Here is a 25,961-nt window from a genome sequence, read left to right as displayed (position 1 = left end):
TAAAAAAGGATGAAAAAACAGAATTTTGAAAAGGTTTTATTTTTAAGTAGCTCTACATCCAACACGGGGCTCTAACCCGAGCCTGAGACCCAGAGCCGCACGCCCCTCAGACTGAGCCAGCAGGGAGCCCCCAGCAACCACACCTCCGGGCTGAGGGAGGAAACCCAAGTAAGAGCAAACAAAGCCACCCCCCACCCAGGGCCCCCAGAGCAGGGGCAAGAGGCCGGGCTCCTGGGCCTGCACTGGAAATCTCAATCCACAAACTCAGCCCCTCTCAGGGCAACGCACTTGGCTTTTTGTTTCTTTGTGGTGTTTTTAGACCAGCCTCTTAGGGCACCCGGGGGGCTCAGTCAGTGAGGCGTCTGACTCCTGGTTTGGGCTCAGATCGGGCCCCCAGGGTCATGAGATCGAGCTCCGCATCAGGCTCCACAGGCAGCGCCAAGGCCGGGAGAGGCTCGTGCACGCGGCCCCTCCCCCACCGCTCACACGCGTGTGCGCACGCGCTCCCTGCGCTCTCTCAAACTGGTCTTTAAAGCAAACCCCAGTCTCTCAGTGGAGAGGTTCTCAGTGCCGCACGGTGGGGCTGCCTCACGAAGCTTCAAACTTGGGGCCTATTTCACTCAGGACCACGGGTCTCCAGGGGGCTGGGGGCAGCGGCCTGGGGGGTGACGGCAGGTGCAGGCAGCCACCCAGGCGCCAGAGACCTGCTGGGGACAGCCCGCCAAGGGTCGGGTTCCCTCTCCTGTGCTGTCCTGCCTCTCCCCGCCCTGCACCCCCGGGAAGACAGGAGCTGACACCGGAGCCAGCAAGGACAGAAGTGCGACACCCTGTGTCGCTCACGGACCGAGGACACGGCGGCCAGCGTGTGCGGCACGCACGGTGGGCACAGGGGTTCGTGCGCACACTCCTGCGTGGGGCCCTGAGCTCCTGGGGCCGCCTCTCCCGGCTACTCACCCGCAGGAGGCGTCAGCAGGAGTAAGTCCTGACCGTGGCGGAATCCAGCCTCTGCGGTCCTGACACGCTGCCTGCTCCGACGGCCACGAGGGGAGGCGTGCAAACACAGCATGCGGTTAGTCTCAGAGCGGCACACACACACGCACACGCACATTCACACCCATAGCAGCGCCTACGGAGGTGCTCCCAGGGGACCTCTGAGCGGGACTGGAGGAGCCGGAGGAGGGGAACTGAGTCACCAAGTGACCTTGTCTCCCCACCCCGCGCAGTCCAGGCCCCCCGGGGCAGCAGGGGACAGGAGAGCAATTCTGCCACACTCATCTGCATTAGTAACAATCACGAACACGGTGACTTCGTCTCTCCTTAAAGCCTCCAGATTTATAGACTTCTCTTTCAGCCCTAAGTATCCATCTGTCCAGGGAGAGTGGGAGGCAAAGAGCCCGGCAGTAAGCTGAGGTTCCCAGGCCGCTGCGGGCGCCCAGGGCCCGTCCCGAGGCCCGCTCTGGCCATCTGTCCGAGAAGGACGGCCCTGCCCTCCCGGCAGCAGGTGCGGGACTGCGCTCAGGAAACCCAAGCCCAGCGCCCCTTCCCGCGGCGGCGGCGGGCGTGCCTCCAGGTGCTCTGTGCTATGAAGAGCCCCCGTGTGGCTCGGCTGCGGGCCGCGGGCAGTCCCCAGCCCCAGCCCCGTCTCCCACAGGCGGCCCAGGAGCCCTGTTACTGACATGCGCCCTGGGGCCAGGAAGCACGTGCAGGGAGCTGGGGCCCCGGGCCCCACGCACCCCACGTTTCAGAAGCCAGGACGCCCACGGGACCCGAGTTACGCCTCCGGGCTATGAGGGTAAGGGTCCCCTCCCGGGGCTGTGCTCCCTGCGCCTTTCTCGAGGCTCATGTTTCGTTCACCCACGCTGCGATCCAAACGTCGCCAACGTTTCTAACAAGTCGGATGCGATTTGTGAAGTGAAGCTGTGAGGAAAGCAGGGGAGCAGGCCGACTGCCCCAGAAGCCGAAGGCCAAGTGACCACTAAAACCTAGAGAAATCATCTACAGGCTTCTTGAAGAAAAATGCTATTTTTTTCAAAAGGCTGGGTTTTCCCCCCGTTAAGCATGTTGCTGAAGTCTGGCGAAGACATGCAGTGTTTTAAATGAAAACACCGCCCGGTAAGCCTCCCTCACTCAAAGCTCAGCGAAGGCTTTCTGGAAACGGCTTTGCTCGGGGCTGCACGTGGGCAGCGGGAGCAGCACTCACAGCCCTCGGCACAGGCAGAGCGAGGGGCCGGGGAACCCGAACACCACGCTGTGCGTCTACACCTGCGCCCTTCCCTGCAGTTGCCTAGCCCGCCCACCAAGTGTCACACGGGCCGACGGGTCGGGGCACGCAGGACACTCGCCAACCGCTTCCCATGAAGGACTCACTGCCACAAGCCATCAGTGAGGAAGACGCTAGTGCAACAACCACTCTGCAGATGGGGACACTGAGGCACAGGGCTCAAGGTCATGCACCTCGCACAGGGCAGAGCCCGATTCCAGCCCAGGCCGGGAGTCTGGGCCTCCCTCTTGTCACTGAGTGGGACAGGGTCAGAGTGGAGCCGTCCCTCTGCAGGCCACAGCCACGTCCTCACTAGCAGAGGGACCGTCCGGGGACCATCCTGATGTGACACGACGACCGTCCAGCCAGAGGACCGACAGGACCAGCCGTACTCTGTGAGACCTCCCGAGGTCCCCGCTCCCTGCGCCACCCCCTCTTACAACATGTCACGGCCCGGACAAGTGCGAGCAGGGATGGAGGTGGAGACCACGCTGATGACAACGGACTAGTCGCTCCTCCCGCTCAGGACAGAGCTCCCCGGGCCGCACGGACACGTCTCTGCACGCGTACCGCTCAGCTTCCTCAGTCGGGAGAATGTGCTACTGTTCGACCAGGTGTGATCGGAAAACGTGTCTGTGTCTGAACTTTCTACACAGCCGTGAGGGTCAGTCTTAGAGCACGTGCGCGCTCTGCCTGTGCAGAAGGCTGCGAGTTCTGCTCTCACGGCCCACATACAGCTCTGAGGAAAGCACTTTCCAGAAAGCCTTCCCTGAGCGTGCACACAACCGCAGCCACACGCCCCCCAAACTCCCAGCCCGGACCGCTGTTCGTGCCCCCTCCAGAGCGCGGCTCATGCTGCCGGCCGTGGCCAGGGGAGCGTGGGGCGCCACGTACCGTCCAGCTGCATCTTCTTTGGCTGCACAGAGGGCGAGGACAGAGAAGTGACCCGGAAGTTTGCGGGGAGAGTCTCTGCTGACCCAGCAGCTAAGCCACGAACGTCTTTTGGTCTAAACTTTTTCCTCCAGGAAGGTGCCCTCCTAAAGCTTTTATCGTCATCCTGGTAAATTAAAGGGCAGAAAGCACGACTGCTTTTAAAATAAAGGACAAAATACACAGTAAAGTCACCATCCCTTTAAAATGTCCTTGTCACCGCAATTTTGTTCACGTGTATCTAACCCCATTCTTGATAACCTTTGGACTTCATGCCCGGACTGGGAACTTCTGGGAGCAAAAGGGAGCAGGGCCACCCTCATGCTGGGACCCCAGCTGGGCACAAATGAAGTCCTGGGCTTCCTGGGGGTGTGACTATCTGCCGCGTGTCGCTCCTTCTCCAGTAAAGATCACCTTCTAGCTCGGTAAGATACTATGTTATCGTCTTCAAAACAGTCTTCAGGCTGGGACAGGCCAGCGGGTCAGGTGTTCTGTTCCCGCCACACTCAAGTGCTCGCACGGAGTGTGAGCTATGAGGACATAACATGTCGTGGTGTGGGAGCACACGAGTCACGGGCTCGTACGATGAAACATGAACGTGTCCTGTGTCTCCAAATCAACTTCTGAAACCTTCCCCCAGAGCGCAAGGGGCCCTGGTGGGGTGAGGTACCCAGCTGTCCCAGAACAACAGCTCAGACTCTCTTCCTAGACTGCAACCAATGCTTTCTTTCTTTTTTTTTTTTTCCAACCAATGCTTTCTGATGTGAAAAACATTTCTGAAGGTTATCAAAAGTTAAATAGCAAAAATATAAAAAAAACCTCCCCATCTTAGTGAAAATACTGCTTTTGTATTAGCTCATTTGTTAATAAATTAAAAGCAAAGCTTAACTCTTAAAGTAAAACTATCTCCACATTTGGAAGAGTCACCCAGACTACCTGGCTGCTACAAATATGCAAATTTATGTTGGTTTCTTTATATTTACAGATTTTACTTTTAGGTTATTTCTGTATCCAGTGTGGGGCTCAATCCCACAACCCTGAGATCAAGAGGCTGGCGCACGACCGAGCTGAGCCAAAAGGGCCCCCCCAAATATGAAGTTCACATTTAATGCAAATTTAAAAATCATGAGGCTGAAAACTTACTTCATCGAACCTTCTGTCAGTCCCCATGACCAGAAGGTTGTTAAACTCTCTCTCCAAGACAGCGCGAGCCTGAAATCATAACAGAACAACGCCCCCAAACTCCCATCAGCCTCATCTGGAGGATGCCCGCGTACCACGGCTACTTTTAAATGGAGAATTTTTAAAAAACCAACAACAACTCAAGGGCTGAAAGCCTGGAACCACCCAGTGTACTTTAAGTCAGCGGTTTTAACGGGAAGTCATTTATGGGCCCTCGGAGGTGGGCATTCGTGGGCTCCTGGGACACCGGGTAACAAGTGTGCCGTGCGTGCTGCTGCTGGCGGGGAGGCGGAGGGACTGGGCAAGTACAACATTCTGTAGACAAACAGAAACATTCCTGATTCTCCAGTGAGCCCATGGGTCAAAACGGAGGACACAGGGAAATGAGAAAGTTCCCGAGACCTCCGTCTGGTGGCATACTCGAGGGACAGTGTCCCTCTCCTTGGCCACTCTACAAGTAGCCGGTGTGGATGCAGGTCTCCCGGACACCATCTACTCCAGGACTCCTGCGTGTCCCAGGCCCGGGAAGGGCAAGAGGACGCGAGGCGCAGCTGGGGAGCACTGTGCGCTCTGAGCCAGCACGTGGCGGACGAGGCAGGGGGAGAGGAAGGGCTGGCCGGTGGAGCCCAGCGGCGGCTGGAGGGCAGGGTGCGGGCACGGCCGCGTCACCTGCGTGTTCTGAGTTGGGATCTGCAGCAGGAGCGCCAGGGCGTTGGCGTCGAAGGTCTCGTCCAAGGCCATCAGCGCGCCGTGGACGCCGCTCTCAAGGAGATTGTTGGCGTATTCTTTGAGGCCGATCGACAGGATCCAGCGAATCACACGATCGTTGCTCCAAACCAGCACATCTGCAGACAAGTGCAAGCAAGGCTCCAGGCGCCGCAGGAAGCTCTTTCCCGCGTCTGCCCCGCAACATGGGATCGAGACGCCCCCGCAGGCCCCAAGCCTCCAGCGCCTGACACGAGACGTGAGCCGCAGGGGCCTGGGGCACGGCCAGGTGGGCGCATGGAGGGCTTCTGCCGCGCTCGCGCACTGCTGTCCTGGCCTGTGGCTTGTCCAGTGGAGACCGTCCTACTGAAACTCACTCTGACTCGACCTGGGGGCAAGGAACTTAACACACACACCGAGTTTCCAGGGAATAAAAAGCGACAGGGGCCCAGGCTTCAGAAACCAAAAGGACAAAAGAATCCGAACACCCACTAGGTAGGCACGAGCTTGCCCTACAGACCCCGGATCTGCTGAAATACTGTCCTCCCATCAGAGGCGTGGGCCCCGGGCACTGTGCCTGGGCAGCTTGTGAATTCGACACAAACCCCTCATAATCTCAAAGGCTTTTTAATTGTTGCATTTTAAAAACAGAGAACCTGGAAGATATTCTCCAGCATATTAGAAACTGTGGGGAAAGATCTTATATTTATGCAAAGTAATAAACTATCACTTTTGCTCTAGCAGAGATCTAAAAATAGCCACCCTGTAAAAAAATACACCCAGAAGATCACCAGTTCCTTTCAAAGACCGCTTCCGTCAACTGTGAAAAGATTTAAGACGGAAATACAAAACACGTGAAACAGATCCACATCTCTCATCTCCCACCTCCTTTTCTAGGTAAAAGGGCAGATACACACACACAGGCACAGCTGGTAAAATATTTAGAGATCATAACTGTATTTATATGTTAAATGCATTGGATTGCATGTGTTTAGGAGACAGACTGCAAATGTTAGCTAAAGGTTTTTCCTGTGATTCACAGTAACTCAATCATGGCTAGACTAGCCTTCCAATGGGCCACCTCCCCAACCATATCATCATCTTTAATTTCTGTCTTACTAAAGACAGGGGACGAAAACCGCACTTATGGGGACTGTGGTAGTAAGGATGACGTAAATCAAGCTCCACGCTTAGAGCTGGTCAACACGGCTCACCTGCTATTACCATTCTTAGTGATTCCTTTATACTGAAAATTGGGGGAGCCTTTACTTGGGAGCTTAACCGTTGCCACCTTATTTCCAAGCAAACAACTAGAGGTGCCCTGGGTGGGTAAGCTTCCCAGCAGAGGGGAGCACCTGCCGCCTCCCAGCCGAGTACCCTTGTCCCCGGAACACCCCTCGGCCTATTTTCTACCCAAAATGCCTCTGCCCACGGCTGGCCCCAAGAAGAGGCTCTCCATCCCGTCTTTAGGGCCTGACTACCACAGTAACTCCACGCCGCCCCCTCAGCAAATGGAGCAGAGCCACGCTATTGTTCTCTTCCGGGCCCCTCAGGCCCTGGCTAGACAGCGGTGTTCGTCACGCTTGCACCAAGCAGCACGCAGCACCCGCCCATCTGCCTCTGCTCGGTTGCTATCTGGCCTCACGTTGCAGCCTTTCTGGACGAAGGAGGACATGTGTCCTCACAACGGGAGAGGTCTGAGGTCACAGGAAAAATGCTCACCTTGAGACCCCGACCTTACAGACCGATGTGAGCACAAGGCAACAGGCACAGAGGAGGGTCTTAGAGGCGCCCAGTCACCCCTCCTTTCTCTGTCATGATGCTGGACTAGCCTTCTCCACTTAGACCCTTTCCTTACTTTTTTTAATTTCTTATTTTATTTATTTTCAGTCTCTTTTTAAAGTTTTGTTTTTGAGTAATCTCCACATCCATCGTGGGACTTGAACTCACAACCCCGAGATCAAGAGTCGCACACTCCGCTGACGGAGCCTGCTCGGTGCCCTTGTAATTTTTTAACTTCTTTTTCTTTTTTTTTTCTTTCTGTTTTTGTTTTTCAATAGGCAGTCACCAGCTGTTAGCACCACGGGAAGCAGCAGTTACCCACATCCACGACACACGATACACTTGCCTTTTATTTCATTCTGGCTTTCTTCTCTTTTCTTCTCCAGTTCTTTTCGGTCATAATTTAATCTCCGCAGGCACATGATTCCACACTGGAAACTGTTTCTATTGGGGGGAAAAAAAAGTGAGCCATGCCTGCAGCGTGAGCTCCCGGAGCTAACGGGCAGGACTCCCCGCGGGCGCACCTGTGGAGGCTGTCCACCATCTTCAGCTGCCCCCGCAGGTCCTTCTTGGTCAGGTGGTCCAGCATGCGCGCGTCCACCAGGCACTCCATGAAGTAGCTCCGGTACTGCGCCAGGCCCAGGCTGGGCAGCCACTCATTGCCTATCCACTCATGGTTCATGTCCCCGTAGGCCAGGGTCTGGTTGCAATAATTAAGCACATCAGTTCAGAAGAAAAGCCCCAGAAGAGGTCATAGGGTCATTCAAATAATCTTTAAATTGGATTTTCAATCTGTTACAGGTTCTCAAAGGCTAAACTGATAACATTTTTTTTATAATTTCAGAATAACTTGATCTCCTATTTACTCTTAAATTGTTAGTAACATTTTGCACAAAAGAAATTGTACCCTGAAAATTCTATGACTTGTGCTAATGAATTTAACATATTTACCAAAGTACAATAAAATGGTGACTATTGCATGCTGTCTCTCTGAGCTCGTCTTCATGTATAATGATACAACGACAAAGAACGATCACGGCTCATGAACAAGTTTGAAGGATCAATCCAAGTCTACTCAGTAAAAATCTCTCTGGCTGGCTTTCATTTTATTTTTAACACTTTGCTTTCTGTATTTCTTTAATAAAATAGGTTAATTTCAAAATCAACTTTTAAAACCACAGATTTGAATTAAAACACAGATGGAAAGGAGAGAGGAACATGGTAAGGCTGAGATGAGAGAGAGTCAGGAGACACCCCCTCACCTCGACGCCTAATTTGGTATGTAAGACCCCGAGTCAATGGACTGGCTCATGCGGACAGAGAAGCCTGGAAGCAGCAGTGTCACCCAATCCAACCAACATGAGAGGCCGTTCCACCCAAAAGCAGCACACACAGAACATTCTCCGACACAGAACAATCTCCACGTGTTCGGAGAGACTGAAATCATAACAAGTATATTTCCTCTGACCGCAAGTGAATTACATTAGAACTCCATAATAAAAAGACATCTAGAAAAGTCCCAAATATTTGGAACTAGCATACTTCCAAATAACCCATGTGTCAAAAGAAGAAATCACAAGGGAAACGGGAAAATATTTTGAACTAAATGAAAGTGAACGTGCAAGGAACACCTGGTTGGCCTTGGTCAGTGGAGTGTGCGACTTGATGTCGGGGTTGTAAGTTCAAGCCCCACACTGGGTGTATATAAAATGAAGAAGGTAAAACCTGGATCTTCATAAACATCACTGAGTGTGATTGAGAAGAAAGATATAAATCACTAACATCAAGAATGAAAGAGGGGGCATCAGTATAGACCCTACAGACACTGAAATGATAATATGGGAAAACTGTGGACAGCTGTAAGAAACCTGGATAAAACAGGCAAATTTCATGAAAGACATATCTATGAGAGCCACTCAGTAAGAAACAGGTGACCCGTACCTGAATTGAACTTGTAGCTATAGACCACACACAAACACACACGCGCACGCGCACACATGCACATACTATGCCCATATGCTCGATCCCTACTCTAAATGCCTTCACTGGTGAACTCTACCAAACATTTATGAAAAAACTACCAATTCCACACAAACTATTACAAAAATGTGAAGAAGGAATATCTAATTCATTCTATAAAAGCGGCATTATCCTGACACTAAAATACACCAGACACACTTCAAGAAAACTACAGACCAATAAATATCCCTCAAAGACACAGATGCAAATGTTTGTTAACAAAATGTTAGCAAAACAAATCAGTAATAAATGAAAAGAATAAGATATCATGACAAGTGGGGTTTATCCCAGGAACATAAGTTGGACCAATATTTGAAAAAATCAGAGAAATTCACTGTATCAAAGGACTAACATGAAGAACCACAGAAATGTGAGAAAGGTACGTGATCAAATCATCATTCATTCACGGAAACCTCTGCAACCCAGGTTTGGACGACAACAGCCTCAACTTGACAAAGGCTTCTAAAAAAATACAGAGCTGTCAGTATACTCAGTAGTAAAAGACTGAATGCATCTTCCCTACATTCAGGAACAAAGTTAAGGAGGTCTACTCCCACCACTTTCACTCAACACTGTACTAGAACTCTCAGCCACTGTGATAAGGCAAGAAAGAGAAATCAGAAGCATATGGGTTGGAAAAGAAATAAAACTGTCTTTATTTGCAGATGACTTGATGAGCAGTATTAGAAAAATACAGAGCAGGGGCACCTGGGTGGCGCAGGGGGTTAAGCCTCTGCCTTCATCTTGGGTCATGATCTCAGGGTCCTGGGATCGAACCCCGCATCGGGCTCTCTGCTCAGCGGGGAGCCTGCTTCCTCCTCCCTCTCTGCCTGCCTCTCTGCCTACCTGTGATCTCTCTCTGTCAGATAAATAAATAAAATCTTAAAAAAAAAATACAGAGCAGCTATCTGAACTAAAGTGAGTTTAGCCAAGTTGCAGGATACAAGGTTAATATATGAAAGTGAACTGTATTTCTAAATACTAGAAATGAGGTAGAAATGGAGATTTAAAAATGTGATCAAAACTCACGAAATCCTTTGGAATAAATCTAACAGGCTTATGTGCAAGATTTGTGCCATGAAAAAGAAACTGATACATCGTAAGTATCCGCATCCACATCAGACAAAGGTACTGGGTGTTCTTCAGTCCTAGAAGACTAAGTGACCATCAGAATTCTGTAGTGCCTTACGGAATCCTTGGAAATGGTAACTCTCAACTACCACGGTGTCCTGGCTTGAAAATACAGCCTCTAATCTATTATTTACACCAAACAAGCTAAAAGAAACTAGTCAAATTACAACAGGAATTCTCAAATTCAGTAGGAAAAAACCTGTTTCACTACTGTCTAAATAACCATGAGCGAGAAAACCAGTAAACATTTTTGGAAAGTTGTCACAGTGTCATGCGTTTTCAGACCCGAGTTTTAGAGTGTGAATACTCCTCACTGCTTTCTCGCCTCTGTTTACGTATTCCTAATTGGACACAAAATGCAGAGAAATTTCTAAACAGACAATCCACGGGAGCAGAGCCTCCTTAATGTCGTTCCCCACTCCTCTAGCTCCACTTCTTCAGTGCTCAATGACACGAGCTCCCGGGGGAACCAGGCTCAAAGCCAGGGCGACCCACACCTCCCGGGTTGCCGTCACGTGTGCTGAAGAAGCAGGTGACAGGAATCTCTCTCGTGGTCAGGGACCACCTGGACTCAAGAGACTGTCCCGGCACAGGCTTTGTGTTTCCCAGCCCTGACATGACCACAAATACGGTTCAGCTTTGTAACCTCTGTGAAACGTGAGGGGCGATGCAGCTGTCCCCAGCAAGCAGCTCAGTTTCGCACAGAGAGCACACTGATGCCACCTGCTAAGTGAAGGCGTCGATGACTTGACCACACCTTGGGTATTTTCCTGCCCTGGGTGCCAAGGGCATCTCAAACTGCCCCTGGGCTTTGGAGCTGGTGACTATGTAACAGCATGCGGAGGGCGCACTGTACGACTTCTGCCCTTGGCAGCAGGTGGCAGGTGCACCCAGGACGCCTCTTGGTCCTCCTCCCATCTAGACGAGGGACGGAGCGGAAACCGTCCTTGGTTATGCTGAAGACTGACGCTGGCTAATTCTGGCGTCACTGGCATGGCCCATCCTTGCTTATGTTTCCACTGCAAAGAGCAAATGTTCAGCTGGTTTAACTCACAAGTCACGCCCCAGTACAGAGAATCGCATACCGAGGTGCTGTCAAAGTCCTTCTAACGAAAAACACTGACGTTTAAGCAATTACGAAATGCACCCTTTTTAATTCACTCATGGTCACTGCTGGCCCCGTGAAGGGACGTTTGAGCGGGCTAAATGATTAACGAAGATACTCATGGGGTAGCGGCCCAGAGTGCCCGACTCAAGCGGCTGGAGAGGGAGCGCACAGAGTACGCTAGCCACTCTCCTCTTCTGCTTTTTACAAAAGTAACATCGGCTTGATTTTAGGAGCACAGCTAGAGGAAAACAGATGTTTCAACCACCAACTGGAAATGAGGAAAATTCAGATTTAGGATTAGTTCAATTTTTTTCAGATATACCAGTATCCTTTTGAGATCCTCGAATATGACGCCATTAGTAAGAGCCCTGGGCAGAGCCGCCCGGCCGCACCCTCGCAGCCTCCCACGTGGCCCTACGATGGAACAGCCAGTCGGGCAGCCACAGTGCTAGAATCCCAGGCAGGGATCCACTGCTTTTACTCAAGCTGTCTCAGCTCAGGGCTGCCGGACAGTCGCGCGAGAGATTTACGTGAGCCGAAGAACCAGAAAGCTGAAACTCCGAATGCATGTTTTGCAGGGAGAGGCTTGATTTCTGAGAATCCCATGAGTGAGACAGCCTCTTGACCAGCACAGCAGCAGGACAGCCCAGACCAGCACCCTGAGACACAGACAGGCGGGGATGGTCCCCGTGCCAAGTCTCATGCTGGGAACGCATCCCAGGGGCCGCCGAAGCCGCGGCACCCCGTCCGTGAGCCGCGTGCTCAACGGAGTCATCTAGGTTACAGAGTGAAACACCATGGTGCCACACGGGAAAGGTTCAAATTTGTCCATGAGACGTACTCTTTAAACCTATGCTTCACTCTGACTAACGCTTCTAAGTCAGCAACAATATTCCGCACAAATTAAGATGTTAAAAATGTCAAGAAAAGTCAATTACAAGCTTTCACACTCCAGCTCTTTTGCTGCGGTACATATAGTGAAGAGGATATTATAGAGAGTCTCCAACCTGAGCCCAGCTTCCCTCCTCATCCTCCTGGTGTTACGAGGTTAGGAATGCAAAAGAACAGAACTATTAGTATTGGTGAGCTTAGCGATGCAGGCACATCGACGCTGTAGGGAAGGTGCGGAGTGACGTGAGAGAAAAAGTTAAAAAAAAGATCAAAGCATCATGCAAAACTCATGCAAAACCAACAATTCCAATTTCTCATGCAAAGAGCCAATTTCCCACTGTAAGCACCTCCATATAAGGAGAAAACTAGGGCCAGAACATGAAGACCGAGCGCCAAACTGAGGTCTCTCCTTAAAGGAGACGGGAATCACATCTAAAGAGGGCGCGTCTACTAATTTTACGTTCCTGAAAAAAAATCTAAAATAGAATTCCATTTCACACATTTAACTAATACCTAGTGGAAATACTTATCGGAACAATTTAATGTGAAATGACAGCTTTGTTTCCCAAGGAAAAGCCAAGAACCGCGCCGTTCTTAGGTGGGGAGCCCTGAGGGGGGGCGAGCTCGGGGCTGTGACTGACCGTGTGTGGCGCGGCTGCGAGCGTTTCCATCTCCTCATGCGTTAGCCAGACATTTCCCGTGGTCTAGGGTGACCCCAGTGACCAACCACATCCAGGGCAAGGGAAGCAGTGACAAAGAGGAAAGGTGGCAGACAGGTAAGCCTCAGGCAGGTAAGAGGAGCAGGCAGAGGCCAAGGCCATTCTTCTCACCTTCTCCTCTTAGATGCCCGCATGGAACACGACAGAGCGTGACAACAAGCTCGCCCCGTCCATGAAGACTAACCACACTGTCCCAACACTGAGTTGTCAGCAACCCAAGAACAGCCTACCGTTCCCTGAGCTTCGTCTGCCATGCCTCCTGCCTGAGGCGTGTCAACTGTGACAACGGTACATTCTGCACTTCTGAAAACTGTGCATTCTCAACTAAGTCTCACTCGATACATCCACCATTTTGCCCAAAGCACAACTGAGAGCCCGGTCTCCAGGTCTAGCTTTGGACTGTGGGACAATGGCCCCCAGCATGTGCTCCGCAGTGACTGGGCCACGTGGACGGGACCACCTCATCTGGGGAACCCGGGAGGCAGGGCCCAGGGCTGAGTGTGTTAAACGGTATGTCCCAGGACTTCACGGAGCCAAAATACCGGCCCCACTGAAGCACCACAGCAGACCCGAGGCCTGTCAAAGTGCTGTGCCAGCCGCCAGGCCCCTCCAGAGCAGGCTGTACCCCGTCTCACGGTGCGGTCCCTCCCCAAGGGGGCTCGTCATCCCTGTGCACTGCCTCCGTCCGCGGCCTTCACTGGGCAATTCATAGACTCCAGGAAAACCTCCCTACACCTTCCTTTCTAGAAAGGGCACTCTAACTGGAAACAAGTGGCCATGGGGTCCCGGTCAGACGCTGTGACAGAGCGTCCCCGGCATGAAGCTCTCGGGGCCTCAGGGAGGGGCACAGGCCAACAGTTCATTCTGACTCAACCCCTAAGAGACAAGAGAAAACTTGCCAGCTGCAGCCCCTTCGGGTGCAAGGCGGGCACCAGCCCCAAATCGGGCGCTAAGCTGCTGCGCGGAGAAGTCCGTCCGCGAGGCTCTTCTGTCTCCCGTCGGGTTTCCCCGCAGAGCAGACCAAGAGCCGAGCGGATGTGGAGAACCCGCACTTTACAGATGGGGATGGCTGCTCTGTGCCCCAGCAGCTGTCCGGCTTTTCGTTAGAGGACTGTTGCCCACGCCACGAGGAGCCTCTGGTAGGACACTCGCAGGCTTCCCACGGGGAGCAGAAGCGCGAGCAGACAATGCTCGGCACCTGCACAGTCCCTGGCTGCCGCGAGCCCGGGGCCCCCGCGCCTACAGCTCCCTGGGCGGGCCAGTAAACCGGGGCTCGCAGGGCACATGGGGAATCGAAGCTCTGTCCCCTTCACTTTTGGTCAATTTATATTGAATTAGAGATAGTTACTCTCCTATGCTTTTAAAAATTCCTATTTCTGTATGGGAAAGCACAACAGCCAAGTGCTGTGAGAACGTTCTGTGAAGGACCCGTGAGCCACCCACCCGTCACCCATCAGAAATTGCCGTGTTTGGGGAATGATAAGCCTTTAAGTCGGACCGTGGGGTCCGTCTGTGGGAGCTGGAGAGGCCACAGAAACAGCGGGGCTGCCCCGTCTACAGACACGTACCGTTCTCGAGGTGGGAGGGGCTGACGGACTGGTCAGGGACATGATCTCCTGGATGGCCAGCCGCAGCTTGAGCCGGTGCAGCGGGTTGCTGATGCCGATCTCCCGCTGGATCTCTGTGTCCGACAGCGCCGACATGATGGCGCCGCTCTTCACGTTGGCTCGGCAGGCGGCCACGTACCAGGCGGGCATCCCGACCCACAGCTGGAGGCGAGACGCATTCGGGCCGCAAGGTCAGGCAGGGTGCACGGTCATGCGGGGAAAGGGCTCCACCCCGGATTAAAGGGAAGCCGTACCTCCAGCCAAACCACCACGGTCGGTCCATCCCACTGTGCGAAAGGCAAACCCTGTCTCCGGGCTTCCTCGAGCAATTCATGCCTGCGAATGACAAGAGATCCCGCATGAACGACTCAGCGTGCACACACCGGCTGCGCCGACGCGTCTGCAAGGATCCCCGGGCCACCTCCCGCGGAACGGAGGACTTTCCACCAGCGCTAGCCACGCCAGCAGTCCTCGGGTCCAAGGGAGGACAGTCAAAGGAATACCTGAATAAGGAGGAAAACTGGGTAGGAGAGGAAGCTACAGGCAGGTTGGAGCCCAGGATCCCGTGGGAGGGCCCAAGGGCTCGGCAGGGACAGCATCACAGAGTCTCGCGGGAACAGTCAGATGTGGCCCGTAAGTTGCTGCTGCTTCTTCTTCTTTTTTTTTTTTTTTAAAGATTTTATTTATTTGACAGAGAGAGATCACAAGCAAATGGAGAGGCAGGCAGAGAGAGAGAGAGGGGAGGAAGCAAGCTCCCCGCTGAGCAGAGAGGCCGACGCAGGACTTGATCCCAGGACCCCGAGATCATGACCTGAGCGAAGGCAGCGGCTTAATCCACTGAGCCACCCAGGCACACCCCGGTAAGTTGCTTCTTCAGTCCACCCTGCTGTTTAGGCTCACCGGGTGCTTGTAGGTTAAGGTGCCGGGTAACCCCAGGGTTTCACCCGCAGGCTTCGCAACCCAGAAAGCTGAAATCCCGAGCACGTGCACCGGCACACACAGGGCAGACCGTGAGACTCCCGGAGCGTCAGGAGCCACGTCCTCCCGTGTCCCTGCAGCACCAGTTCTACGGCCCCCAACCGTGCCTTGCCCTTCCTAGCGTCTTTACAAAGGGCTGTCTAGTGATAACCTAGTTATGTAAGAGCCAACACAGCAATCTTAAGAATCTTATCTTACTTTTTTTGTGTTGTGTACTTCCAAGGCTTTCTGAAAGACACAGATTCTTCCTAAAAATGAAAAGCCTTGCAGAGAAGGTGGGGCTGGCCTGGGGCAGTTTACCCCACGTGCCTGCTCAGCTGGAGGCACTTTCAATCCCTAGGTCACTTTCAGTGTTATTTTTCTTTAATAATTTCTGCAGTCCATATCAGTGAATCATTTATTTCTAAAGATACAGACGGACTCTTTGATATATTTAGTAGTATTAAACTTTCCCTGAGACTGTGAAATCCATGTAAAATTAAAGCTCAAAACGTTTCACATAAAATCTCAAGTATGCGTTTGGCCCTTAGTCAACCGCGGGTCTCCTTGGAGTAGCAGGTACTGTAATTCCGCAGGAATGATCACCCCAGAGAATGCAACAGATCTTTTTTTCTTTCTTTAAAGTAAGCTCTGTGCCCAGCGTGGGGCTCGCTCGAACTCACCACCCGATCAAGAGCCATGCCCACTGAGCCAGCCAGAGGCCCTAGAAGGCAACAAATCTTAACAGCATGGGGGGTGGGGAAGCAGGGCAACGCTTTCTAATTAGAATGAGCAAAGCCGTTCATGAAAGAAGAAATGCAGCCCCCCCCCCCCCCCCGGCTGGGGTCACCCTGCCACACAGAGTCTCCCTAAAGAGGTCGGGGAGGGCCTCGCGGGGTGGGCCAGTCAGCAATGTGCTCAGTTAAATGCTGATTTCCATGTCCTAAGGACAAATCCTCACAGACAGGGGCTGTGTTTTACGTGATCTCTTACAGAAGCCAAGCGAGCCCTCCAAGCAACACGTGCAGGTCCCTTCTGGCCGGTGGGAGCCCTTTCAGATGCCTGCCCACTCACGAAACCCACGGGACAGCGACCGCACCGGGGCACTTGGCCACACTTTGTCTTTTAATAAGAAACGGATACTCGGAGCACCCGGATAGGTCAGTCCACGGAGCATGCGACTCCGGATCTCAGGGTGGTGACTTCAAGCGCCACACTGGACGTGGAGTCTCTTTTGGGGAAAAAAAAAAAAAAAATCAGAAATAGATATTCATTGTCGACAAAGACTGCAGGGTTGACAACGGTCCGTGAGTCCCACGAGCCGGAGGCCGGCGCCCGTGACTCTGACTCTGCCGGCACCTTCGTCCTGGCAGCGGCCATTCGTGCAGGCAAAGCCCTTTCTAGTACGGACGTGCTTCGAGCTCAGCCCCATGGTCTTGCTGAGACTGCGATGAGGCAGGGCAGGCAGGACCGTGCAGCAAAGGGATGCAGAGGCCAGCAGGAAGGCGGGGCTCCTGCCGGGTGGCTGGGCCAGGCCTCCCCAACACCGCACGGCCCAGAAGACTAAACTCCAAGCAGACCCAGGCGGGACACTTGTGCCCCGTCCTTCTTGCCGGGGTGAGTGCTCCCCCACCACGTGAAGCAGGCCTCCCACCCGCCCGAGGAGGACACGTCCCCCAGACGCCAGGACGCCTGGGCCAGCTCCACTACCGCCTGCCACACACCTCGGTGAGCAGGCACACCCCTTCCCTGCCAGCCCTAGGAGCTGTGCTTCTCTCACGGGCCACCAAGAAAGGCCTACCGCCCACTGTGCACACTGCCCACCTCCGCCCTTTGTGGCCGCTGTAAATTCAGTGGCCGTGTGGACCCTACGGACTTGCGTGTCGCTCTACTAAGCAGCGGAACCCGCTGGTGTTCTCCTCTACTGCGGCTAGAGAGAAGCACGATCGGTAAGAGTCCACTGGAGGGAAACCAGGGACTCTTATACAGGTCAGTTTCCCAGAACATGAAACTCTTCTGCCTTGAGTTCCGGAGCCTCAAACACAACATTGGAGGCGGTGGGACTCCGGAGTGATCAGGGCTTCTCTGCACCGGACTCTGCTGAAGACACCGGCTTACGAGCCTGTCTCCTGGAGCCGGGAGAAAGCTCGTCTGGCTTCTGCTGTCAGTTCCTTCCTAAACTTTCTGACACCGCCTTCCCTGCTGCTGCTGTGTCCTCCTCCGTGTACAGCCTGGGAGCCCAGCCGCGGGGGAAAGGGGGCCTGCCTCCGCCGCGGAGGAAGACGGGAGGCGCGCTGTGCCCACCACCGATCCGTCGGGCCGCGTGGTGCGGGGGGACTTAGTTGGGACCGCATTTCCCTGAGGGACCAAACTCTAGACCCACACTGATTTTCCAAACGCCTGCTCTCAGTAAACTGAGACCGAACGCAGCCCAACCTTATGAGAGTTGCAAGAGAAAGACATGCAGAAATCTGCTCACTTCTACGGGGAGCAGGCGCAAGTATGAGAGAAGTCACATAACCTGGGGTAGAGGACACATGTTTTTAGACATAAACACAACAGTAAAGTCACCTTTCCTACCAAGACGTGTGTGAGCCTTTGCTCAGCAGACACCGCATGACAGCAGGCGTCGTGCTTCACCTTCCAGAGCCCGGCGCCCTGGCCGCTCGGGCACCTCGGATGCAGGCCCATGGGGCCCTGCCCTCCCGCCACGGCCCCCCCAGCCCGCAGAGCACCACTCTCGAAAATCCACGGATAACTTCTCCCTAAAAACTACTCCCAGCCTACAGCTGCCCAGGAGCTTTACCAACGACCTAAACAGTTAACACATATTTTATGCGCCATGTATTGTAGGTGGCATTCTCTGATAAACCAAGCTTAAGAAAAGGTTAAGAATCAATGAAGAAAATATATCTACAGGGGTGCTGGGCTGGCTCAGTCATTAGGCCTCTGCCTTTGACTCAGGTCATGATCCTAGAATCCTGGGACTGAGTCCCCCACAGGGCTCCCTGCTTGGCACGAAGCCTGCTTCTGCCTCTCCCACTTCCCTGCTTGTTCCCTCTCACCCTGTCTCTGTTAAATAAATAGTATCTTCAAAAAAAAAAAAAAAATAGAAAAGAAAAAAAATACACGTACAGTGCTACACTGTATTTAAAAAAAAAGTCTGCATATAAGTGGACCTGCACAATTCAAAACTATGTTGTTCGAGCGTCTACTGTACATTCTAGAACTTGCCATGAGTGACAACAGAGTATGGACAATGACCCACTTTTCAATACTCAGTTGCAGCTATGACAGCACAGAACCAAGTCCATCAACCACAACATCTCGACTCCAGAGAAGCCTGCACACACACGCACACACTTGCACACACAGCGCGTGCCACGTATTTGGCCACACCTCCTGACAGCGACAAAATAAATGCGGGAAACAGAGGAACCGGCCAGCTCAGGCTCCTTCTGATCTATGTGAAATACACATTCCCGGGAGCCGTGGGTGGGACAGCAGAGGGCACGGCCACAAATCTTGCTGTTTTCATTACGGAAAGTGTAAGGACGTGAAATCAAACACATCAGCAAAATCTAAGGGACAGAATTTTCCTAGCATGGTTCCAGGAGCAAAAGGCCTTGTTTCAATATTAAATTTCACAGCGCCAAGTGGCAACTACCCAAGTTATTTTAAAACATTTTTATACAGTTCAAACATAGCAACATTCAGATCAGACCACTGGTAAGCGGTTTCTACAGAGTTCCATTCCCAGAGAACCAAGACTGAGTATTCCTATAGTATGATGAGCAGTAACAAAATACAGCATTTCACCTGAAATACAGTCCACAGTGTGTCAGTCAAGGTCACTATTATGATTTCTGAAAAGAAAACTAAAATGAAGTGCATGTCACCAATGAGAAGCCGCCTGACAGCTCCAGGACTGAAGGGGAGCCAGCTGCGGTGGAAGGGTCCCATGGGCTCCGGCGGGACCGTGCAGCCGCAGGCTCCGGACCGGCGCTGGCTCTCAGGGGGGCCGAGGGCGGCCAGACGCCTCTCCTGCTGTCAAGCTCACCACAGAGCCTGCCGAGTCCTGCCTCTCACCGTCAGCTCTGTCTTCCTCCTGGGCTCCCGCCCTTTCCGCCCGGCTACACTACACTCTCCCTCTGCCTGTGAGGAGTGCGGCTTCGGTTTTCAGGCGTGACGTGCTCCCGCCCTGTGGTTCATCCACTTAGCTCTGGTCTGGGACACTGTGAGCCCGACACAACCTGCTCTGGATGGGAAAGTCCCAGAGGAGCGAGCTCACGCCGTGCCTCCGCGCCCCCTTCTGCGGCCACAGCTCCCTGGCAGGACACTGTCCCCGCTCTTATCACCTGGTCCCAGAATCGAGACAATTTAGAACTGACATGTGACAATAAACTACAAAACCGAGAGTCTATTCAGGATAAAAATTCAGACTCTCTTGGGGAAGGAAGAAGGTCAGCACGGCGAGGACCTTCCGACAGATGACAAGTGCGGACAGTGAATTCTGAGGGCCGGAGCCACTCGCACGGTCACGTGTGTCTTGGCTGAGACCGCCCCGTGGAGAGTCACGGAGACGCAGACGGTGTGCCCTGGGAGCACGGGAGGTGAGCGCTCCCCTCGCTTGCATGGAGGGGGACGACGTGGAGGCACAAGACAGACGCCCCACGGCTCTCCCAGAGCCCCCGACCGACGTGAGCCAGAGCTGCGGTTCACAGTCCAGGGCTGCGAGGCCGAGCCCCAGGTGCACAGCACGAGACGCCCCGGCCAGAGAGTTCCAGAGGTGGTCTGGGAGTCCACGCGGGTCCTTCCCCAACTCCGTCCAAGCTCTACCACCTCCAGGAAGGACTGTCTGAGAGAGGCCTTCGGGGCACCTTCTTGGACAGAACACGCACAGCTGGCCGGTACATCTAACAAACAACCAGTGGTTAAAAAGCAGGCACAAGTGCAAGCGGCTCAGTGAGGTGGCGGACTGGGGGCGCCCGGGTGGCTCAGTCGTCAAATGTCTGCCTTCGGCTCAGGTCATGATCCCAGGGTCTTAAGGATCGAGCCCCACATCGGGCTCCCTGCTGGGCGGGGTGGGGGTGGGGGCCTGACTTTCCCTCTCCCACTCCCCCTGCTTGTGTTCCCTCTCTTGCTGTGTCTGTCAAATAAATAAATAAGATCTTTAAAGAAAGAGAGACGACAGATTGCAAACTACTTACTTTTTTTGAAGTTTACGGTTTTTTTCAGCCTGTCCTCCCAGTTTGCCGAGTCCCAGGGCGTCCTGAGAGGAGTTTTCCGTCTCCGAAGCAGCAGCTGTGGGGAAGCAGAGGGACTGAAACACCGAGAGGAACCAACGTGGCCACGTGCGGGCCCTTCCCGGCGCGGGGAGCGCGGCAGCAGGCAGGGTGTACGCGGCTCCAAGGGCGCCTCCAACGGGCCAGACGCCAGAGCCGTCGAGGCCCAAACCCACAAGCACACGCCATGAGCCACCGGCTCCCGTGACAGGCACCGCAAGGAGCGCCCCGGCCACCCACCTGGTCCCGTGGGCTCCTTGCCGGCGTGGCCGAGACGGCCCTTCTCCTTCTTGCCGAACAGCCGGCCGATGGAAGACTTGATGCCCTTCTTCCTGGGGGCCTTGTGCAGCGAGTCCTGGCTGCTGCTGCTGCTGCTGGGGTTGCTCACAGGCCCGTCCTGGGAGCCCGTGGAGCTGGGGACAGGAAAGGGTCTGTGACAAGCGCTCAGCACAGCACACCACTGCATGCACAACCTACACACCCCGCATTTTCAACACTCCTTCAAGCGTCATGACAGCACCTGCAGCGCCGCGTTCACAAGTGTGAGGAGCACGAGCTCCCGTGAACGCTCCCCGGGAGGCTGGCACGCGAGTCCCTGGGAGGCGACGGCCCCAAGCCACAGGGGCTCAAGAAGGTGCTTCCTGCAGACGCCAGCCCCGCCACCCCTCGGGAGCCCCCAGCACCTCCCCGAGCAGGCCCTTCCTGGTGGCAAGCGAAGTGGGGGAGCGGGCCGGGGCAGGGGGCAGCGCACAGAGGTGTGCGCAGCGCTCCCCGACACCACCTGGCATAGAACGGAAACACACCCAGGCTCATCGGGGACGGGGAGCACGAGCAGCGGAGCAGCAGCTATCGGAGAGGCCCAGGGGCAAGGACAGTGCGGGGCTCTTGGCGGCCCAGAAGGGCCCAGAGCACCACCGACAAAAGGGCCTGTCGGGAGCGTGCCGTGTGCTGGCACAGGCCCCATCCGAAACAGAAGGTTCTCCAGGGCCGGTGGGCGGACTCTGAAGAAATGAAGTCGTCCTCCAAGTTTAGCCCCTTTCTTTCTAAACAGACTTGGGCACAAACAGCCACGTGTCCCCGGCCCGATGTCCACACGGCTCTCCAAGCTCCCACAGGGGTCCCAAGGACATCATTTACACAAACTCCACTTGATTCACTGATATTTCTTTAAAATCATCATTCTGACCTTTTTTTCTCCCCCAGGAAAAGATGAAAGATTTCTTAAAACTGCAAACTAAGGCCCGAGAGTGCTTCCCACAGGGAGAGCGGCGCCCGCGCGCGTCTTACTTTCTAACGTCCCTGATGTCCTCGTGGCTGGCCGTGTGCGGTGCTCCTCTGTGCAGCCTGTCTAGGCGGACGGATCTCGGGGAGGAGGGGGGGGATGTTTCACATTTTATCGTTGCCTTGTCGTCTCGTACCTCTTCCCGGGAAGCCGGCACCTGCGGGGGAGACGGGGGAGACCAGTGAGTGAGAACCCGCCGCGAGCCATCGCGCAGGCCGCACGTGTGCCCATGACCTTCCGTGCCAACCGGGGCTGTGCTGTGGAGTGGTCCTGCTTACGAGCAGCCCCGGGACGCGCCCTGCCTGCCTGCGAGTGCCGCGTGCAGCACGGGCCGGGCCGGGCGCTCCTCTCCCTGAGGCCTCTGCGGCTTGCGCCCTCCCTCCCCCGAACCCTGCACTGCCACAAGGTCAGCCACCGACAGGGATGGCGGAGATGGAGCCACGCCCCGGACCAGGTCCGTATGAACCGTGGCCAGCCGGGGCGGGGGGGCTCTCCCTGACGGAGTGCTGAGGAGCAACAGCATTCATCCCAGTGCCAGTCAAACCAAGAACGCTGCCATGCAGCACTGACCAGAGCTTCCCGTTGTGGGGGTAAAGGAAATAGCCCGTACCATAATCCATCATTTCTAGTAATGACGAAAACCTCAGAGTCCCTAAGGTCAAGTTCAAGGTGAACAGGCACCCACCCTCCCCGCCACATGGGCCTGGCCCCTGTCTTTGGAGGACTAGGTTGTAACCTGAACGTATGCGCAGCTTAGAGACAGCCTGTTCCGCCCAGCGGGGACGCTAGGCTGCTGTCATGACAAGAAGAACCCCTTCAGACTTCCCGTGTGTCTTTCTGAGCTGCACCTGTGCGGCCTCAGGCAGGAAGGCAGGGCTGCAGTCTGACCAGCACTCTAGCCCCACCGGGGTCCTGGCAGGGCTCACACAGATCTGGGCTTTGGGACTGGCTAAGGCACGGCTGGGTCTCATGAGACACGCGTGGCAAACCCCTGTGTGAGACTGGGGCAGCAGGGGGTGCCTTGTAACAGGACCTCTGCAGCCGCAGGGGCTCAGGGACACCCACGGGCGCCGGCGCCGAGCAGAGCTGAGCTCAGGGAAGACACAGCCGTGATGAACAGCTGGATGAGCCCCGTGCCCTCTCCTGAGTTCCCATCACAGTCATCAGACAACAAAAAGCGGTCTTAACTGGTTAGATATGAACAACATAAAACTTAGCAGGGACAGATGGCAGGAACAGGGAAAGATTTCAATTCAGGTTAAAGCAGTGATTTGTAAAAAACGAAAACAAAAACAAAACAACAACAACAAAAAAGAACAGGATCGGGAGAGAGACATTTTGGGCTGTGCGGACGATGCGGCCAGTGGAGACACAGTTCCGAGTGCCAGCCCACGCCGTGCCACGGTCGGGGCCACACGGCAAGCCCCGGCTGGGCCTGCCCTCCCTCAGCACCCCCAGAGGAAGCACACCCTGCCCGCCACTGGGGTCCAGCACACTTGCACCTCCAGGCCGCTGCAGCGTCACCTAGAACGGAGAGGTTCCAGGAGAGCCGGAGGTCAGCCCGGCATGCACCAACCACGAGCAGCAGCAGGAGGGCCCCGGGCACAGTGCACGCTGGCCCTGTCTGTGTGACCCAGCACTCTGCATGTAACACCCTCCCAAACCCTCTGAATAAGGCCCTCCAAGAAGCAGTGTGTGGGCTCGAGGGACCACAAGCAACAGGAGCCACTGCCCTGCCTGAGGGTCCACTGGAAAGTCTTGCTCCCAAGAAAACTGCGAAGGCAAGCTGGCAGACTCAGGCTGTGCTGGGCTTGGCTCCGGTGTGGGCCCCCCATCTCTGCAGACCGCGCTCACACGGGCCCAGTCTGTGGCTGGGTCAGGGAGCAGGATCCATCGGCATCCTCGCGTTAACAGGAGAGAGAGCAGGGCACCCACACCACACCTGAGTCACAAGCCATCATGACAGAACCTGCCCTTGAACCCAGGAGTGTCACTAAATGGCCACATTTGTCCGCCCAGCAGAGAGGCTCCCCTGGCTGCTGCCCAGCTCCCAACACTGAGCCCCCAACCCTGCAGAGGCGTGGCCCTGGCAGCGCACGGCCCGGCGGGTTTGGGGTCGGGGTGCACACAGTCCAGGGAGCAAAGCACGACAGTTACAAGGAAGACACTCTGGTCAAGGGATCTGTCCCCTGATGCGCTGTACCTTTTCTGAGACTGGGGAGACACAATCTGCGGTCCCCTGTACATAGAAGCCCTAAAGCCCCGTGCGGGCCGGGTGGTGGGCAAACCCGTTCGGCACCGCGGCCCCAGCTCGGGACTCCACACCTGGGAAGTGGGGTCATGATACAACCTATGCCTCGCGGGGCTTTGTGTGAGGGCGGCAGGCTCGCGGAGCTCCCGGTGCAGCCTGGCACACGGCGGGGGCTCCCTGAGTGCTGCAGCCACAGTCGCGGATGCCAGCGGCGTGAGTCTAAAGCCTATGGCTCTGCTTCACTCGTTTCTTTTTGAAAACTATCATGTCCGGGGCGCCTGGGGGCTCCGTCGGTGAAGCGCGTGCCTCTGCCCCAGGTCATAATCTCGGAGTCCCAGGATCGAGGCGCGCATCGGGCTCCTTGCTCAGCGGGGAGCCTACCGCTCCCCCGGCCTGCTGCTCCCCCTGTGCGCGAGCTCTCTCTCTCTCTGATGAATAAGTAAGTAAAATCTTCACAAACCAAACCATCATGTCTGGTGGAGCTAAGTACGCAGTGAGCAGGAGACACCCACGCGGCACCGGCGACCACCCCGGTCTGGTGCGGTGCCCTGTGAGAACCAGCTGGGCCCCCGAGGGCGAACCGCAGCAGGCTGCAGCGCTGTGGGCCCCACGGTCTCTGGGACACGCGCTGTTTCACGGGTCACAGACAAACAGAGGAACGTTCAACTACTAAAAATTTTACCTTTCTACGATGTTTCCTTAAATCACTAGGCTGACAGAGGCATGCAAAGAAATGAAGAGAAATCAGATTTACTGCACACGCTGAAGCTAAAAATTCAAGGACCAGAACAGGCAAACATATTAAAAAAATAACAGATCAGATATAAGCGAGTTGAGACTTGTTTAGATCAATGTAACTGGAAATAGAACTTCTTTTCACCATAAATTTAAACATAATAGGTTATTCAAGATTTACTAGAGAAACGCTATAAATTCTTCCACGGTAACTTACCGTGGAAGAATTTCACGGTAACACACACCCCTGATTAAAGTATGGCACCTTGTGTAACACGGGGACTGCCCTGCCATCTGTTCTAAACTGGTCTTGAGTCCGTTTTCCTTACTGAAAAGCGCGCTGCACTTCTACAGTGTGAACCCCACGGCGCAGCTCCTGCCCACCTCCTCCAGCACCTGGCGAACCCACTCTCCGGAAGCACCTGCGGGACCTTCACGTAGAATCCTCACCTAGCACTGATTTCAAGCTTCTCGAAAGTGAGAGCGTTGTTTAGAGCAGGGTGCCCTGTGCCGAGAAACACCGGCGTAACAGCAGGGGGCCCGCTGCCTTCTGTGATTCCGTATCCAATGTGGACAACAGCCTACGAAGGCAGAACGCACGCTGCTCGGGAAGCTGACGAGACTTGTAGTCACATATGAGCATCAAAACAGGACTGCGTGCCATTCGGGTCAGGCTGCCAATCAATCATTCCCTGCTTATTGCCTTAGTTCTTTATATAAGAAACACTTCGTTTACGAGTGCTTGCGTTTACGAGGCAGCTCTGAGTAAAACACTCCAGATTCACCTGCATTGTGCTCTTTCCCACATCTACTGTGCAGTGACATGCTAAGGAAAATGTATCCCTGTTGCGGGAAAGAAAAACCCCACTATCTCATGAGAAATGACGACAAAGAAGAAACCACACCCATGAGCCATGACTGAGCGCGTGTATACACACACACACACACACACACACACACACACACACTGTGGACCGCAGGGTCACTGCCACCCGAGCATGCTGGGGAGGGCGTTACGGCACGGGGCTGGGTGGACCGAACCCCGGCTGAGGTGGGAGACCGAGGTCTGCCCTCACAGTGAAAACCAAACCAAAGGATGGTACCGGACATCAAAACC

At 54.6% G+C, this 25,961-nt stretch overlaps 1 protein-coding gene across 6 annotated transcripts in view; it reads right to left on the bottom strand.

Moving 5' to 3' along the window:
- Positions 1–25,961, bottom strand: part of PPFIA1 (PTPRF interacting protein alpha 1) — a 69,121-nt gene that overhangs the window by 1,590 nt on the left and 41,570 nt on the right. For 3 of the 6 annotated variants that reach the window (XM_082749148.1, XM_082749145.1, XM_082749149.1), the window contains 11 exons: positions 21,864–22,015; positions 20,817–20,989; positions 20,502–20,595; positions 14,589–14,670; positions 14,296–14,496; positions 7,384–7,559; positions 7,206–7,303; positions 5,042–5,217; positions 4,334–4,402; positions 3,155–3,317; positions 955–1,025 (listed from right to left, as the gene is read on the bottom strand). In XM_082749148.1, coding sequence (XP_082605274.1) covers positions 967–1,025; positions 3,155–3,317; positions 4,334–4,402; positions 5,042–5,217; positions 7,206–7,303; positions 7,384–7,559; positions 14,296–14,496; positions 14,589–14,670; positions 20,502–20,595; positions 20,817–20,989; positions 21,864–22,015 — 1,443 coding nt within the window. In that variant the 3' untranslated portion in view covers positions 955–966. Of the gene's footprint in view, positions 1–954; positions 1,026–3,154; positions 3,318–4,333; positions 4,403–5,041; positions 5,218–7,205; positions 7,304–7,383; positions 7,560–12,124; positions 12,152–12,649; positions 12,713–14,295; positions 14,497–14,588; positions 14,671–20,501; positions 20,596–20,816; positions 20,990–21,863; positions 22,016–24,791; positions 24,822–25,961 lie in introns of all 6 variants that reach the window. The other 3 variants (XM_082749144.1, XM_082749147.1, XM_082749146.1) reach the window with 3 other exon arrangements.

Source organism: Mustela nivalis, assembly GCF_964662115.1.
Source record: "Mustela nivalis genome assembly, chromosome: 9".
Taxonomy (NCBI): Eukaryota; Metazoa; Chordata; class Mammalia; order Carnivora; family Mustelidae; genus Mustela; species Mustela nivalis.
Note: the sequence above shows the minus strand (reverse complement) of the source record. Positions and strands in the feature narration are given on the sequence as shown.